At 32.9% G+C, this 17,998-nt stretch overlaps 1 protein-coding gene across 1 annotated transcript; it reads left to right on the top strand.

Moving 5' to 3' along the window:
• Nucleotides 1-1,120: 1,120 nt before the first annotated feature.
• On the top strand, nt 1,121-17,612 carry LOC100373290 (synaptotagmin-7-like). The gene is made up of 8 exons (XM_085506371.1): nt 1,121-1,386; nt 9,852-10,263; nt 11,295-11,433; nt 12,343-12,500; nt 12,914-13,032; nt 14,610-14,779; nt 15,129-15,243; nt 15,507-17,612. Exons 1-8 carry the CDS (start codon nt 1,344-1,346, stop codon nt 15,821-15,823), a joined length of 1,473 nt encoding a protein of 490 aa, XP_085362497.1. The 5' UTR covers nt 1,121-1,343; the 3' UTR covers nt 15,824-17,612.
• The last annotated feature ends 386 nt before the right edge of the window (nt 17,613-17,998 follow it).

Here is a 17,998-nt window from a genome sequence, read left to right as displayed (position 1 = left end):
GCGCATTGGATTGTGGGAAAATCAATGTTTATCAACACAAATGTCACACATGCGCGGCGCGACGACCACCTCTTTAAACTAGCTATTAATAAACAAAAAAATACCCTATTCAATAGTTACATAATTACCTTTGGTATCTGGTGTGGCCATTGAATTGCTTTGTCTAATATGATTCGCTTTTGTCACATGTCTACTTGAAAAATGTCTTTCGTTTTTGTAGTTTCCCATCTCATTAAAGGGCGGCAGTCGTCACGGTCGCACCGCGTCATGTTCCATGTGGGACTCATAGTGACGTACACAACGCGTGTAAATACATTGTTTGTGTATATGAAATTCGGACATGAACTGCGTAACGACCACGCTGTTAAGTATTCTTTTGACAATACGACTATTATTGTTACAGTAACATTTATAAATATTTTGTTGTAATATTAGATCAAATCGTTCAAGTTAAGTAGTTGCTGCTCTTTTTTTACTGTGTTTCCTTAACTCTGAAAAATGAATGTAACTATTTCACTGGGATCCGTGTCAGGGGCGGATCTAGGATTCTGGAATAGGGGGGCCGATATGTTTAGCCACAGTCCCTCAACACTAGTGAATAATAATAGTGTTGAGGGACTGTGGTTTAGCCGAAGGTCTAATTCGCGGTTCCCCTCTAAATCCGCCCCTGCCTATGAAATGTGCAATTTGTATTGGCCCTTGTTTCAAATTTACACCGATGGATTCATAGGAAATGAGAGGTGTGGATGAGTCTTGGTTTACTAATACGTAGCTTTGCATGCAATAATGGCCCATCTAATATCTTAATGTGAAGTGAATTACTGGGCTGGAAAACACTTCTCTATAAACTTTAAAAAAAAAAAACATATCTACATTTCTTCATTATTGGAACAAGTAAGAATCTTGGCTTATATTTGTTTCTCCCCGCAGTGCGCGCAAAAGTTCAGACCATCACATATTGTAAATTTAAATGACTTGGAAATGATTTTTACATGAGAAAAAAAATACATATAAAATATGGCAATTTAAAAAAAAGTATTTTATGGCAGTCTGGAAACCGCCGTTACCACTGGGAGAAAACTCTTGTCGGTAGAGGGCGCAAAATTGAGACCTTAGAGTTAATTGTCTTGACTGCTTTATAGTTTCACGTTGACCTTTCATGCCAGCAACACACCGTCATCTCCATATAAACAATGACTCACTATTCATGTGAATACCACGAAGATTTGGTTATTCAATAAGTGTCCACGTCACGGACGATCCTAAAACTAAAATGGACACCGTGTTATCGTCGCGAAGAAGGTGATCTACGGTGTTCAGGGCAAGAACCGACTACGTCCACTATGGCGGTGGCCGACTCCGCGGTCGGGGGACGAAATGTCGACGGTAAGTCAATTGCATTTAGCTTTGTTGCTGTGTAGTTTGTTTCCCCGTGATGCCTCTTAGTTGGACTAAGATGTACTTGTTGATGGAGGGCATTGTGACGTTCTGGTTGTATTTATAAACTTAAACTTTGTTCAGTACACAGTCAGTCCCGTGATAGGGGGACTGTGTTCAATCATTTGGATTCCCGCTGTCTACAAAAACAATGTAGCGATTTCCACGATGTATAAGCAGCTGCACGATCTGTGGGCCAACATAAACCGACAACTACTATGGTATTGGAATTTTCAGTCAACTTTACGGTTGTCTTGTTAGAGTGTGTCCTTTGGCTGAGTTCCGTTCCGTGCTGATGTCCGGGGTTGATGTCGGATATTTGGACGACGCCATGACCCACAACGACTTGTTTAACACTACAGGAAGGACCACAATGTAAATGGACACATGGAGTGACAGGAGTGACCGACATAATAGCCTTCTGTCATTTAGTCATGTATTCTTTCCATTTAACGAATCGACAACTATACCAGTATCAGAATTGAGTGACTACTCTGGCAGTTTGAAACGGAAGGATATAATATTTTTCATTTTTACTCATATTTTAAAATTTATTCTTAAATTTCAAAACATTCTTGTCACCTAAATTTGTTAATGAAATAGGTGATTGATTGATTGATTGATTAACTAATTAATTAATTAATTTTATTTGCTGCTTAGCCTAATATTTGTCACCTAAGTGACTGTTTCCTGACACTAGCCTGAATTGAGAAATTCTGTTTCCTAGATTAATACAAACTTACATGTAAGTGTCCCATACAGTGTTCCGTTATAAAATATTTAATAACCAATATTTATTGGGAGTAATACGACAATTAATTACAAATTACCACCTGCATAATTATAAATTATACTTGCAATTAAACATTATTAATGATATCAAGTATCAGACGAAATATGACACCATCAATTAATTAAACTATATACTTGATGTTGATTTCCCTGCATTTTAATACTTTTCCTTCGACTTAGACCTCCGCCCATAACCTAAATAACATTTACATTGTTACTATAGTATGTAGTTATATCTAGCACTGTGACATTAACATTCAAAGCATGATTGCGTATTATAATATTCCCTTTTTGTGTTTGGTGCTGTCAAATACTTTATTTTAGCTAGAATTAATTTTCACTGAAAAGACTCATTGCGTGTTTTGTATGGAATTTATTTTCACCGATTTTGGACAAGTTGAATGTAAAATATAGGAAAAAAGGTATATTTGTTGGATTTTATTTTGACTGAGTCATTCCTTCAGCAATAGCGAAAATTAACAGTGTTTTACAGTAGTTTTATCTCCACACATCACTTATAATCGTGTAGATGCATTGTTTCTAAATCTAACACAGTGTGTAGTTAGTTCAAAAACATGTAAGTGAATTTTATTTATTGTTTTATGTTTATTTTGTATGTCGTTTTCTTGCTATCTTTTGTGTTTGCTTTTTATAATAATAATAAATGCGATTTTTTTCAATACTTGCCACGTGGTATCAAATCAGAATGGTGTTCTGCTTTATTTTCTGAACTTTGCCCTTACTACAAATAAAGAACATATTAAACGTTTTTTATCGCTGTCTTTTGTCATCAATTTTCCCCTAATTTTATTGCAAATATTGTTTCTATGGAGTCCTATAAGAAGATCGTTTGATAATCAACCTATCTAATATTTAAAAATAAGTGTTTTCCTGTTTTTATAAAAATTAATAACTTTTAGAATTGCTCTCATATCCTGTCAGTTTTCATATCCTATACCAATACAGATGATTAAATTACAGTTATTATAAATGCTATTATACGTTACATGATATAAAAAGAATTTAACTAATTGAAACTAATAGATAGTAATTTTTATGAATAGTCATTTGTGAAAAATGTAATTTGTTTTACAGCTTTTGTTGTTTTTGAGAAGAAGAGTTTTGAGACGTTTGGCTTATACCATTATTTTTAGGGGGTATCTGGTGAAATGAAAAGAGCAAATTTTATTCCCTTATCAGTGGTGGACAAACAGTTTTTAGCTCCTCTGTTATTGTAGATGACAGAGTGTAGCTGTTGATATAGGTGATTGTTTTGATATTTGGTATAAAATTGTGCTGGCAGTTTTCAAGAAGAAGTCTTATGGGTTTCCGTTCCTTGCTTGCTGGCTACCACAATGTTGTTGTAGGACAGTGGAACTATTTCGATTGACAGGTCGCTTGTATATATTTATAGCGCCCCTCATTTTATTGTCAACCTCAACTTCTTAGTTGGTATGTACGGTACTTCATATTCCGCATATGGTAACCCAGTTTGCAACAATTGTTGAATTACTTCACTAATTTAAACAAATTCATAAGCAATAACAGAAGTTTATCATCTAGAATTTTGTAACAGAGAATTTGTTTTACTGTAAATGCATTAATTATTCACTGGGTTTTAATTTCGCTGAGAAGTAAAATCCGCTAAATTAAATCTACATGAATATGTAAAATAACAATAAAACTTATTGTTTCCTTGACAACTTCATGAAATTAAAACACAGTGAATATGATCAAAACATCAAAATAGTGAAATTGAAACACAGTGAATATGATCAAAACATCAAAATAGTGAAATTGAAACACAGTGAATATGATCAAAACATCAAAATAGTGAAATTAAAACACAGTGAATATGATCAAAACATCAAAATAGTGAAATTAATTGTCAGTGAAAATAAATGGTTTCACAGTAACTTAGTAAACTTTGTTCAAAACAGTACGTTAATAATCGAAGCACTGAATTGCACCTTATGTGTAAATATTTACATTGATTTATAAGTTTAGCTTATTGGAAGTACAATTGGCGAGTCTGTGAAAGAACTGATCAGTGCTCATCTCAGAAAATTGTCAATAGTGTCTATGCTTATTTGCAAAGCATGTATAGTTTCATGTGCATTTTTGTTATTAAATGCGGTCATACATCATACCGATATATCTTGCTCGTTTCTGTTTAATCAAACAAACCTTTCCAGGCACCTAGTGCATTCTGGGACACTTTTGGTTAGAATTTCATTTGATTGATGCTCACAAAATGAGATTGTTTGTTTCACTTGGAATTATTTATAAATATTTCAGCTGAGCAGGTGATTCCAATGAAATGAAATCCTATGAAAATATTCCTGTCCTGAATTAGTATTTTTGTGAAAAATAAGTTCTTCCACAGTATTCAGTTGGTAGAACTATATCATGTTTCAGAGCGCAAGTCATTTTATGACCAATTCTCGGTCACCTGATTTTCATGTTTATCATGCATTGTTGTTTACTATTGTTATGTGTTTACTATTGTTATGCAAATGAAGTCTTTTATAATAGAATAATATAGTGTCTTATTGTTTACTGAACTGTATTGTTTACAACTGTGTGCATTGGATACAGTCATTTCTATAGCACTCAAATTAAGGCCATCAGACTTTGTTTTCGGTTTTATCTTCCCGTACTAAAAATGTTTCTTGAATTTTGGAGATCCAAAATTTTGGAAATCTAACTTGGTTATAACAGGAATAATTGGACTTTAATTAAATGCCAATCTGCTGCTTGGTGTTGATAACTCTTGCATCATTTTTATTACAAGGAAGATGCATGAATATGTAAAATTTGTTGATGGTAATCAAAATTTGATGAATTTGAATTTTTAGATGTAAAACCATGTTCGCCTTGCACCAAAGTGGTTCTGGAATCCAAGAGCCAGCTGTTATTTCAGTAATATAAATCTAAGTACGATCTGCTCTACTTTCCAAAACACTGTGGTATAGGTATGGGAGACTGGTTTGTAAACATGCACTTGCATGCACAAAGTTGAAACTAACACCTCCTTCAGGTTTCTAAGTGTATGTTTAAAGGAAAACTGATTTGTATTGTTACAAAATATACCTTCATTAAGTTTTATTTCAAATAAAAAAAAAATTACATGAATCCGAATTGTAAAATTCATTCAATCAAATCAAAAGCCAGAAATTGATTATAATAATAATATTTATTAGACACATAAAATCCTTAGGAAAGGATAAAAAGGGTCTTACAAAAAGAAATTTAAAATCTATATATGTAAGCTAATCTGTGAAGTTGATGTAGAGGCTCGAATAAAAATCATAACATGCAGTGACTGCTGTGAATCGTTTCAGTCTTCGCAAATTTTGCAAATCAATGAAAATTCAAAAATTGTATAGCAGTAAAAATTCATGAATGCCCTAAAATCCTGACATTGGAAAATTTCTAGCAGTATGGATTTTACAGTATTATACTGGTACTAGAATTTAACTTTTCACACACTTCATTGAAATGCTGTTCTGGTCCCATCAGCATACCAATTCCTATACCCAACCTTGAAAATGAGGCTTTAAGTTTTACACCTATTGGTACGTTTTGTTGATATAAAATAACTATACCTTTACATACTATTGTCAAGGAATAATAACCCTAAACAATGGAAACATGGACATAACGTGTCCTTATGAACAAATATTGGTTTATTTGACGTGATAAAAAAGAAGGGCACAGCTTGATAGACATAACTTTAAAGAATGTGATGCAGTCATATTGCTTGCGTGGTTGAGAAACTGAAACGAAGGTGCTTATGATCTTTTTTTCCCCAAGGATGTTTTTTTGAGATTATGTAAGACATATGTTAGGCGCAATAATTAATACTTTCAGTCAAGATATTCACCCCTACATGTATTTATATTTTTTTTCTTTCAAATATGCATAGATGGATTTTAGTTGGGTCCCCTATCCCCATCCATTGTGAGATACAATGTCAACTGCTAAATTATTTTACATTTTTTCAAAATATTTGATGCCCCTTTGAGTGCTAAAGTCAATTTCAGGCACCATCCACAAAATAGTTCCATTTATAGTCTGCTCTTTTCTACGTGAAATGTTGCAAAAATTTAAGATTTGTTGATCAAAAACTAAAAGGAATGTTACATTTTGTATGTTTGGTCCCAAATTAAGATTAAAATCAGTGAAAATTACAGAAATGTGACAAATTTAAATATGTTAATCTAGTTCAAACTTGACAAAGATATTATAGAAATTTACATAAAATACTCAATTACAAACAAAATCATGGTAGTTTAATTTCAATTATAACATGGTTTGTTTGAATCTAGCAATCTGATTGGCTGAAGCAAGGTCTTGTATCTGGCGCTAGAAAACCCAATCTTAATAAAGTGATTGTGGATGTGTGATCAACCGATTAAAACAGGGAAAAACTAGGCAGAAGTATTATTTCAAACTATTATTGCCAAAAATTATGATTACAGTGAGTGTAATAATATAGTGATTGTTTCCCTGCAGCATTGCGTGATGTTTACAATAGTGCAACACTGTTTTTGTTTATAATTGAAAACCAGCATTTGAACTCAAAGGTTATTGGCTACCTCTAGCATAGTAATTTCATACATAATTTCAGTGCAAACCAAAATCCAATTGTAGAAATGTGGGTGAATCAGCTTGGGAGAAAATACTGTTCTGGTAAACTTTGGCATGCAGACCTTGGATCTCTCTTAGTGAATGACATTAATTAATTAGTGTTTTATTAATTATTTATTAGGCTATGAGAGCCACTAATCTTTGGTGACAATCGTGGACTGGGAGAAATTCCTAAAAAAACACCCCCTGAAATAAATTAATTCCAGTTTTGTAGTTAATTTATGGTCAACTGAACAAAACTTGATGGTTATATTCATAGAGTGGCACAGCTCATTGTAGTTAATTTATGGTCAACTGAACAAAACTTGATGGTTATATTCATAGAGTGGCACAACTCATTGTAGTTAATTTATGGTCAACTGAACAAAACTTGATGGTTATATTCATAGAGTGGCACAACTCATTGTAGTTAATTTATGGTCAACTGAACAAAACTTGATGGTTATATTCATAGAGTGGCACAGCTCATTGTAGTTAATTTATGGTCAACTGAACAAAACTTGATGGTTATTTTCATAGAGTGGCACAGCTCATTGTAGTTAATTTATGGTCAACTGAACAAAACTTGATGGTTATATTCATAGAGTGGCACAGCTCATTGTAGTTAATTTATGGTCAACTGAACAAAACTTGATGGTTATATTCATAGAGTGGCACAGCTCATTGTAGTTAATTTATGGTCAACTGAGCAAAACTTGATGGTTATTTTCATAGAGTGGCACAGCTCATTGTAGTTAATTTATGGTCAACTGAACAAAACTTGATGGTTATATTCATAGAGTGGCACAGCTCATTGTAGTTAATTTATGGTCAACTGAACAAAACTTGATGGTTATATTCATAGAGTGGCACAGCTCATTGTAGTTAATTTATGGTCAACTGAGCAAAACTTGATGGTTATTTTCATAGAGTGGCACAGCTCATTGTAGTTAATTTATGGTCAACTGAACAAAACTTGATGGTTATATTCATAGAGTGGCACAGCTCATTGTAGTTAATTTATGGTCAACTGAACAAAACTTGATGGTTATATTCATAGAGTGGCACAGCTCATTGTAGTTAATTTATGGTCAACTGAACAAAACTTGATGGTTATTTTCATAGAGTGGCACAGCTCATTGTAGTTAATTTATGGTCAACTGAACAAAACTTGATGGTTATATTCATAGAGTGGCACAGCTCATTGTAGTTAATTTATGGTCAACTGAACAAAACTTGATGGTTATTTTCATAGAGTGGCACAGCTCATTGTAGTTAATTTATGGTCAACTGAAGAAAACTTGATGGTTATATTCATAGAGTGGCACAGCTCATTGTAGTTAATTTATGGTCAACTGAACAAAACTTGATGGTTATATTCATAGAGTGGCACAGCTCATTGTAGTTAATTTATGGTCAACTGAACAAAACTTGATGGTTATATTCATAGAGTGGCACAGCTCATTGTAGTTAATTTATGGTCAACTGAACAAAACTTGATGGTTATATTCATAGAGTGGCACAGCTCATTGTAGTTAATTTATGGTCAACTGAACAAAACTTGATGGTTATATTCATAGAGTGGCACAGCTCATTGTAGTTAATTTATGGTCAACTGAACAAAACTTGATGGTTATATTCATAGAGTGGCACAGCTCATTGTAGTTAATTTATGGTCAACTGAACAAAACTTGATGGTTATATTCATAGAGTGGCACAGCTCATTGTAGTTAATTTATGGTCAACTGAACAAAACTTGATGGTTATATTCATAGAGTGGCACAGCTCATTGTAGTTAATTTATGGTCAACTGAACAAAACTTGATGGTTATATTCATAGAGTGGCACAGCTCATTGATAGTGAATTCTTCCAGGATTCCTGGACTGGACTGTATTTTATCCAGTTGTATCCCCCCCCCCAATTGTTGTAACATAATGTTGTGAAATTTAACACATGGCTACTTTTGTTTGATTGTCTCCATAGCGATGGTAAAGTGGAGTATTTATCATGTTGAGTATAAAGTTGATAACATTTAATTTCATTTTTGCCAATTAATATTAATTGCCTGTGTTGATTGTCATCTCCTTCCAGAAATTAATTCCCTTCAATATCCCCCAGTTATCATAAAATTCAATGTCTGGTATAAAATTTGGTCTGTTGTCATAACTACAGTGGAATTGTTAAAGGCAATAAATTGATAAGATTTATTTTTTTAGTAAAATCATACAGATTTTAAAATGCCAATGTACCCCCTAGGCTGGCATAAAATTGTACACTCACTTTTCAGTAGCTCCACTGTCAACTTTCTTGAGCGGAGCTTACCATATGTGTGATTGTCTGTCATCGTCGGTGTCAACTTTTTACTTTTTCATCTTCTTGAAAAATTCAAGCCTTCAATACTTGGTGCATACATGTATGTACCTTTGGCAGACATCTCTCAGATTTGTTCATTTTGTGATGATATCTTTATTTCTTGCTAACAGCAAAGCCATCTCAGCCGAGAGGCTGCTTGTTTTTATACAAAATCATATTTATAGAATATGTTGTTTAGTAAATTTCAAAAAAGATAGGTATCAAATCATGAGTAAATTACTGGGAGGTAGGGAATCAAAATGAATCACCAAGAACCCCTAGGTAGGTTTCAAATCATAAATTAATTACTTAGAAACCCTAGGTAGGTTTTCATTCATAAGTAAAATGAAAGAGAACCCCTAGTTGGGTGTAAACTACCGAGAACCCCTAGGCAGGTTTTAAATCATAAATTAATTTCTCAGAACCACTAGATAGGTTTTAATCGTAAATTGATTACTGAGAACCCCTAGGTAGGAAAATTACTGAGAACCCCTAGGTAAGTTTTAAATCAGCCAGTCATTTAAATTAACATACTAAAAACTCCCAGAATCTTTCAAAATGTTCCTATTCTAGTTTTTCCAATTGCTGGTGATCTTCATTTTAACATATTGTTTTTATTTTTCTGTTTTTTTCTCAGCTGTGTATTCACCGGTTACCATAGCTACCTCAGTTGGACTGTTACTTTCATTGCTAATTTCCATAACATTATGTGGATGGTGCATCAGCAAAGTCAAACACTCATATCGGAAATATAAGATTGGTCAAAAAGCGCACAGTTCTGGAGCTCACATCCATGTATCTAAAAGTGAAGAATCCATTCCTCTTAAAAAGAAACACCACAAACACCATCTATCTCAACCTCCTGCATCACAGGTTCAGAAACCCGCTCAACATTCCCACCCTCATACGCCTCAAATCCATAAAGCACACCAACCTGAAAAACCAAAGATTGTTGTTGAACATGAACACAAGACTCCACAGACATATTTACATGTGTATCCACAGCAACGAGAGAAATTTACTCCAGTATTGGGAAGGAGGACCATTGAGTAAGTTTACACTCTCTTTCATTTTGTGAATGAATGTGCATTACTAGCAATGTAACTATTCGAATATAAATGCATTCAACATTTGGGACGATTGTTCAGTTTGGCACATTACATCATTGGAATAAGTCACATACAGCCATATTGTTAAAATCTCAGTAATCTATTGGGTCTAAACTTTACTCCCTAATTATGTCAGTTATTGTATTTGCTGTATTAGAAGCACATGTGGATTTCATCTGTATGCGCATATAAACCTAAATTTGTTGTACTGTAAATGTATTGATTATTTTCTATTTTTTAATTTTGATATTTTTAGTAAATACTGTAAATAAAATCCACTAAATACAACTCACTTTACCCTGCCAACATACTAAATTTGAATTTCTCAAATCATGGAAATTAACCGGTTTTACGGTATATTATAATTATAATATTCATATTTTGACTGTAGAAAACACTTCTGTAATTTACATCCCAAATGTTCACCCAAATGTCTTTTTAGAATAGTCTGCATTGCATTAAAATTGCATTCATTTGTCAGGTTCATATTTTGAGATTGTGGATGGGTTATGAGAAATTAATTGCATAATATGAATTTTTAAACAATAAACACTAAGTTAGAAGGCTTTGTTTGATCTTTAATATCAATTATATCATAGATAGATTTTATCAAAGGAATAATACCTTCCAGTTCTCTCAAAATGAAATAAGTTGGAAAGTGAGAGCAGGATATATTTATCTATTATATATCATATTTTTTTATAATAACTAAAACAGCATTATTTTAACACATTTTATATTTTTAGCTTGTTCACGTATTTACAAAACAGAAATGCAACTTTAAATAAATAATTCGAAAATTGAACTTTGCAAATGATATATAAACAAACTAGAGATACATGTGTATGTTTATGTCATTTGTGATGTCATATTTACTTTACCCATTACTAGCGGTAATGAGCTCCAAAAACAGAAATCTCAGCCAGTAACACATTTCAATTTTTGATTTTGATTATGGTCTTGTTTTCCAGTTTTGAGCGTCCAGTCCGAAAAGCGACCTCCTTAGAGCATATCCCACCTCAGCGTGAAGGCATGGACGATTCATCGTCTGATATGTCAACGACCTCTCCAATGATTTCACTGGCATCATTAAAAGACACTCTTGGACTGGTAAGATTATCTGTTGCTTTGTGATATTTATTGTGCAATAACTCTTTTTAGTTTAATTCAATAAAAGTATGCCCTCTATGGCCAAATTGATATTATTGAAAGACACCTTTGGGCTGGTGTGAGTACAGTATTTGGTATTTTGTGATAACCATCAACCCTCTATGGGAAAAACAATTATGCCAGTAGATGGAATATATTCAATAAAAATATGGCCAAAGTGACGTACGTTTTCATAAAAATTTAGTTCAAGTTGGATAAGTGGTGGCAAGTGGAAAAATTCAGTGAGCAAAATTTTGCAAGTCATCAAAAGGTATCATATCTGTGCCAATCACTGAAAAGTTGTGATAGTTTCTTTCTTGAGTAAGCATTTAGTCATTTTCACTAATACTGCTACAAATTCTACAGGGAGGTGTGGACTAGTTAGTACTATCACCAAGGAGACACATTTCCTTAAAATCATTAACCTATGATTAAAATAAATTATGCTCTTAAAAAAATCTTTATAATGCGATGTTTCAAATTCCTTCGTCACTTAGCAATAAGAATGGAGACTGATGAGGGTTGCTTGGCAACCTGTTGGTGTTCTAAAAACTGCTATAAAAATAATATTAAATGACTTTTGTGTGTAAATATTAATTTTATTATATTTGTTTGACCTTTTGTGAAGTTGATGCATAGAGGAGATACCATGAATGACTTTAGTTTTGAGATAAACAAATCTGCAATTTTGCAAATCTGGAAATTTCAAACAATTTTCTTGTAGTGAAAATTTCTCTGGTGTTATACGACAACAACTTTCATGTAATTTTGTCTTATAACCAGTTTACAGAAGATTGTATCAAATTTGTTATTAGTTTTGGGATCTACTGCAGAATTTTATCTAAATTTCAGAATACTTTACCCTTACAGGGTGCGTATGAAGAAGAGAAAGGAACAGATGAACCTGATTGTGCAACCATAGATCACGGTCTTGGACGACTTCAGTTCCAAGTATTTTATGATTTTACAGAACAAACTTTAGTTGTTAAAATATTCAAAGCAGTCAGTCTTCCAGCAAAAGATTTCAGGTGAGCATTTAGCTCTTTAAAATTCTGCTATTAATGCACAGGATTGTGATCAATAGTCGTGCCAAATCTTCAAATGAACAATTTGCGTTATATTGTCGTTGTGCAGAACATATTCTAATTTCATGTAAACTATGTATTTTACACGTTGTATATACATTGAATGGAACCCATTTTGAACATGACTTATCTTGACATCTGTGCCTCTGTAAGCCGTAATAAAGTTTTTTACAAATTACGTAATATATTAAAACACTGGATTTTAGTAAAAACAAATGGATTTCTCATTAATGTTTGTGAGGGTGCTGTTCACACCATCTCCATACACAAGTTTGTGAAGTCTCTATAGAAAACCTGTTATCCTGACTTGGATTTGAGAATTCTTTGTTATTAATCCATCCAAATCTCTATTTCAGTGGCACAAGTGATCCATTCGTAAAAATTATGTTGTTACCAGATAAAAAACGCAAACTAGAAACGAAAGTCAAGCGGAAGAAACTTAATCCGATATGGAATGAAATGTTTCTTTTTGAAAGTAAGTATTCAAGTCTAACTTAACTATTTGAAATGTCAACAATGTTCTCATTCAGTTTGATCGTTATTGTTTGTTTTGATGTTTGTATGATGTTTATTGACATAATGTGCGCATTTAGCCAAGCTAAAATAAACTTTCCCAATTTATTTAGAGATGCCCCAGATAGAAACAAGGAACGTTTTGAATTGCATTCAGTGATAGGCTACTATTTCTTTCACGCGCAGATTGCAAAGTGTTCAAATTCTGCGTAAATGTGACGCACAATTTCTAAATAAGGGAATTCTATTGTTTTCGATGTCAGATTTATAATAATAGTCAATTTTTTACTAGCTTGTCTGTAAAAGGTCACTAATAGCTTACTCATCATCACCTTTTAAATGCCATAATTTTTCTCAGCAAAAATTTGTTGCAACATTTTTCACATTTTAATGCATTTTTCTATATTTTCTTTGTCAATTTTTAACCAAATGGACATAACTTTTAATTGGTTGCAGGTCTTAATCAAAATTCAAAAAAAAAATGAAAAAGTTAAGAAAATTAAATTTGTTAAAGGTGACAAAGTTGACTTTGACATTCTAAGGGCTTTCATGGTTTATGTGCTTTTCATATGTGCAGTTACAGAGGTGATGTGCCTTTAATTTACCCGATAGAAAATGGAACAAAAAGACCTTTAACCTTTTCACAACCAGAATTCTCTCCCAAATTTTCTGCTTTTGTTTTTTATGTTCTTCAATATTACTGGAAAAAGAACCCTAATTTTGGAGCCAACAGAAAAAATCTGAGTCAATTATCAGTTTTTACTCAACATATTTGGCTATTTTTGTCCCAATCTTCTGAAGGAAAGTGCAGACTATAAACGAGACTATTTTGTGAATTTGTGATGAAACGAGGGAACTAGTGGTGAAAAGGTTAAAAAAATCAATGTAAAATGAAACGAAAATCTAAACAAACACAGACAATATGATTTTCTTGCTTCTATGTCAGTTGAGCCTTTAAGAATCTTGTACTGTTAAAGCACTAATTATTCACTGGGTTTTAATTTAGCTGTTTTCACTGATAAGTAAAGTCTGCTAAATTAAATACACATAAACATATGAAATAACAGTTATAGAACTCCCCTGCCAAGTTCATGAACTTACAACCAGTGGCCAATTTTTAAATTCTGGATCACATTCAGCAAAGCGCCCACCCCTTCAAAATGCCATTAATTTGATCATTACTTAACGAATACTGGTAATCGTTTTTATATGTTGTGAATGTGTAGACCACGGTAACCGTGTGTAAACTACGCTTCGACAATGACCTGTTAAAAGTAAAATGCAGTAAATATTTCATGTCATTTTCAGTTTACTTATCAAAAATTGCTAGTTACCAGTTTTTTAAAAAAACATGCCATTTATTTGTCAAAATCAATTTGCTTGGGTAAGCACCCAACCCCTAAAAAATAACGGTACGCAAAATGTGAAATAGTGAAATTAAATGGCTGTGAAAATAAATGGAGCTCTCTGTTTTTATATGAGATCCCCATGTCCTGCAGCTTTCAAATTTTAAATTATTGATTTTTTCTTATATTTTAGAATTTCCTTATAATAAATTACAAGAACGAGTTTTACATTTACAAATATTGGATTATGACCGATTCAGTCGAAATGATCCTATCGGTGAGGTCAATCTACCATTGGCTGAGCTTGACCTTACCAATCCAACAACATACTGGAAAAATCTGGTTCCTTGTAAAGGGTCAAAGGTGAGTTCATTAGAGGTCAAAGGTTATCTAGTCATGGATTTGGTTTTAATTTTGCATTTATAATTTGCTAAGCCAAAATCCAAAATATTTTAAATATTTTTTTTTATTTAAGCTCATTCTTAGCATTCAACATATGTATCATAATGTTGTGCTCATGTTATCAACTTTTTAATATTCTTTTCCTAGTATATCATATTTTTTGGTGGAAAAACTGTCTAAAAATATGCAAAAATAAAGATTTTTGGAGCTATTTCCATGATATCCATTCATTTTCATGCTTTGTAACCGTACTACATTTTAAGTCTATGTAGTCATAACATTGTGTATGATTTATCTGTCTTTTTCTCAGCAATCATCGGGTGAGCTGTTACTATCGTTGTGTTATGCACCAACTGCAGGGCGGATTACCATCGTAGTGTTGAAGTGTAGAGACTTAAAAGCAATGGATCTCACAGGAAAATCAGGTCAAAAATATAGATCATTCCATTAGGGGTAGACCATTATTCACATTGAGTGGGGTTGGAAATTTTAGAATTGGAAAAACAAGTGTTTATCATGAATGCAAGAAGATTCAGCAGCAAAAAAACTAGATGTTTAATCTCACTATTATGATGTTTTGAGCATATTCTATATGTTTTATGCTCACAAACAAATTAATGACATTTTTATTCTCCTTAGAGTATTATTATAATAAATAACAAACCAATTTATAATTGCTTGTTGACAGATCCATATGTGAAAATTTGGTTAATGTATAAAGGAAGAAGAATTGAAAAGAAGAAAACTCGCATCAAACACCGTGACCTGAACCCAATATTCAACGAGTCATTTATTTTCAACATCACAGTGGACAAGCTCATGGATACAACCTTTTATGTGACCGTTATGGACAAAGATCGGCTTAGTCGAAACGAGACTATTGGCGGCGTTATCCTGGGGCCGAAGAGTGGCCCGAAGGAAGAGAAGCATTGGAGTGATATGCTCGCGAAACCTCGTGTTCCTGTCGCGGAGTGGCACCATCTGAAAGAGATACCATCTCCATGAATCGGTAGTTGCCACTTTCTGATTTAGTAATGCCATCATTTAGGAGTTGGGTTACTAATATTCTAATACAATATTTACACTTTTTTATCAGATATTACATCAAATATTTTTGAGTGCTTTGCTCGCTACATCACTGAGTCTGCGAAGTATGGATGCCACAATATAAATAGTGGTTGATATGTTCTCTGACATTTTTTTCCTTAGCAGTGTCTTATAATCTACATATAGACACCAAGATCTCCAATCTAAAATATCACAAATTATGTCCAACAACATCAGTGTGAATGAAGATAAACAGTTTCTTATAATTTTCAGGTATATTTTTGACTTTTCAAAGAAGACCTGGATACACACAAATAAGTATGTTCGGTACAAAATTTAAATGGAAACACTAAAACCTCTGCTTAAAACTTTCTGCATATTGTTGATTGCTGGGAGTGTAGTAGTCCTTCTTGGTTAGCGTTTTATTTGTCAACTTCTTTAGATGAATGGATTCCTGGTGTAACACTTAAAAGAAGAATTCACAGATTCCTGGAACCAGTAGTGCATAAACCATGTGTAAATTCATATCAAGTGAGACATTGTCTACATACATTTATTTTTATTATCTTACTGTGTTTTGTTATGACTTGTTTAGATGAAAACAAATCTAAATCAGTGAATGACATACATACATATATCACACACTTTATAAGAAAATCTTATTGCAGACAATTTGTGAATGTAATGTGTTTTGTCATTTGTGGAATAACTGTATGAAATGTTTTTTTTGCAATTTACCTTATGGTTTCAGAAATTCTGCAAACTATATTATGATCCAGGGGTATGTTGTAGTTGCTCAGAATATACATCATCATTGGCTCCTTCCCCTAACACCTGGTGTACCATTGTCAATCATTGAATCTAAACCAATCAAATACAATCAACTGTGGATTTTTTGCTTGTGTGGTACGCCCTCTATAGACAACATTTATGACAGTCACAAATGTTAATGTTGCCACTAGAGGGCTTATTTTACTTCAGTTGCTTCAATTAAGGCATGATAGTGGCAATCTCAAAAGAAGTTGTAAGATGGGATGGTATATTTTCGTCAATCATAAAGTCTTTGTCTGTACTGGTTGTACTAATCTTACAACAAAACCAAATTATGTGTCTGTTTTGGTGACATTACAAGTTATGACTTAGAACTGTGTTCAATGTCACGATAAAGTCCCATTAGTGACAGTCAGTGTATAAAGATTGTAGTGTATGGGATATACAGTACAGTACAGGTGTAACTTATCTTCTCATCTTGCTATCAGCTGGCTATGCCTTTTCATAAAAACGTTTTAAAGTGAGTTCTCATCCACAATTTCAACTTATTCATGTATGTATATATATTTTGAGTACATTTGATTTTTTTAAAGTTCTGTTATTTTTCTGAAGTTTTGTAGAAAGTATTATTTAAAAATTCAATTGTGCATATACTAATCATGTTTTTGGAAAAAAGGATGCCCTCTAGAGGTGACCTCGCTTACATTTTTTGTGTTAGATTAATCATGTTTTTAACTCAATTTAATTATTTTGTATATTTGTTATTTAGTTTGGTTACCATGGTGATGCACACACTGAACTTGTGATATGTTTCTGTCAACTTAATCATGGTTTTAACTGAATTTGTTAAGTATTTGTATAAGCTTACTATATCAAGTTAATCATGGCATTTGTGTATTTTTGTATATTTTTGTTATTTGGTTTTGTTACCATGGTGATTACAGTGAACCAAAAATAATCATTTATCACTGATAAATCCTTCAGACTCTGAGATTTATTTATGTTGTACAGACATATTTGAGTTAGATGGAGTAGGCTATCTTTGAATGAAGTCCTTGAGTTAGATGGAGTAAGCCATCTTTGAATGAAGTCCTTAAGTTAGATGGAGTAAGCCATCTTTGAATAAAGTCCTTGAGTCAGATGGAGTAAGCCATCTTTGAATGAAGTCCTTGAGTTAGATGGAGTAAGCCATCTTTGAATGAAGTCCTTGAGTTAGATGGAGTAAGCCATCTTTGAAGTCCTTGAATTAGATGGAGTAAGCCATCTTTGAATGAAGTCCTTGAGTTAGATGGAGTAAGCCATCTTTGAATGAAGTCCTTGAGTTAGATGGAGTAAGCCATCTTTGAATGAAGTTCTTGAGTT

Source organism: Saccoglossus kowalevskii, chromosome 12 (assembly GCF_978046115.1).
Source record: "Saccoglossus kowalevskii chromosome 12, keSacKowa6.1, whole genome shotgun sequence".
In the NCBI taxonomy this organism is placed as follows: Eukaryota; Metazoa; Hemichordata; class Enteropneusta; family Harrimaniidae; genus Saccoglossus; species Saccoglossus kowalevskii.
Note: the sequence above shows the minus strand (reverse complement) of the source record. Positions and strands in the feature narration are given on the sequence as shown.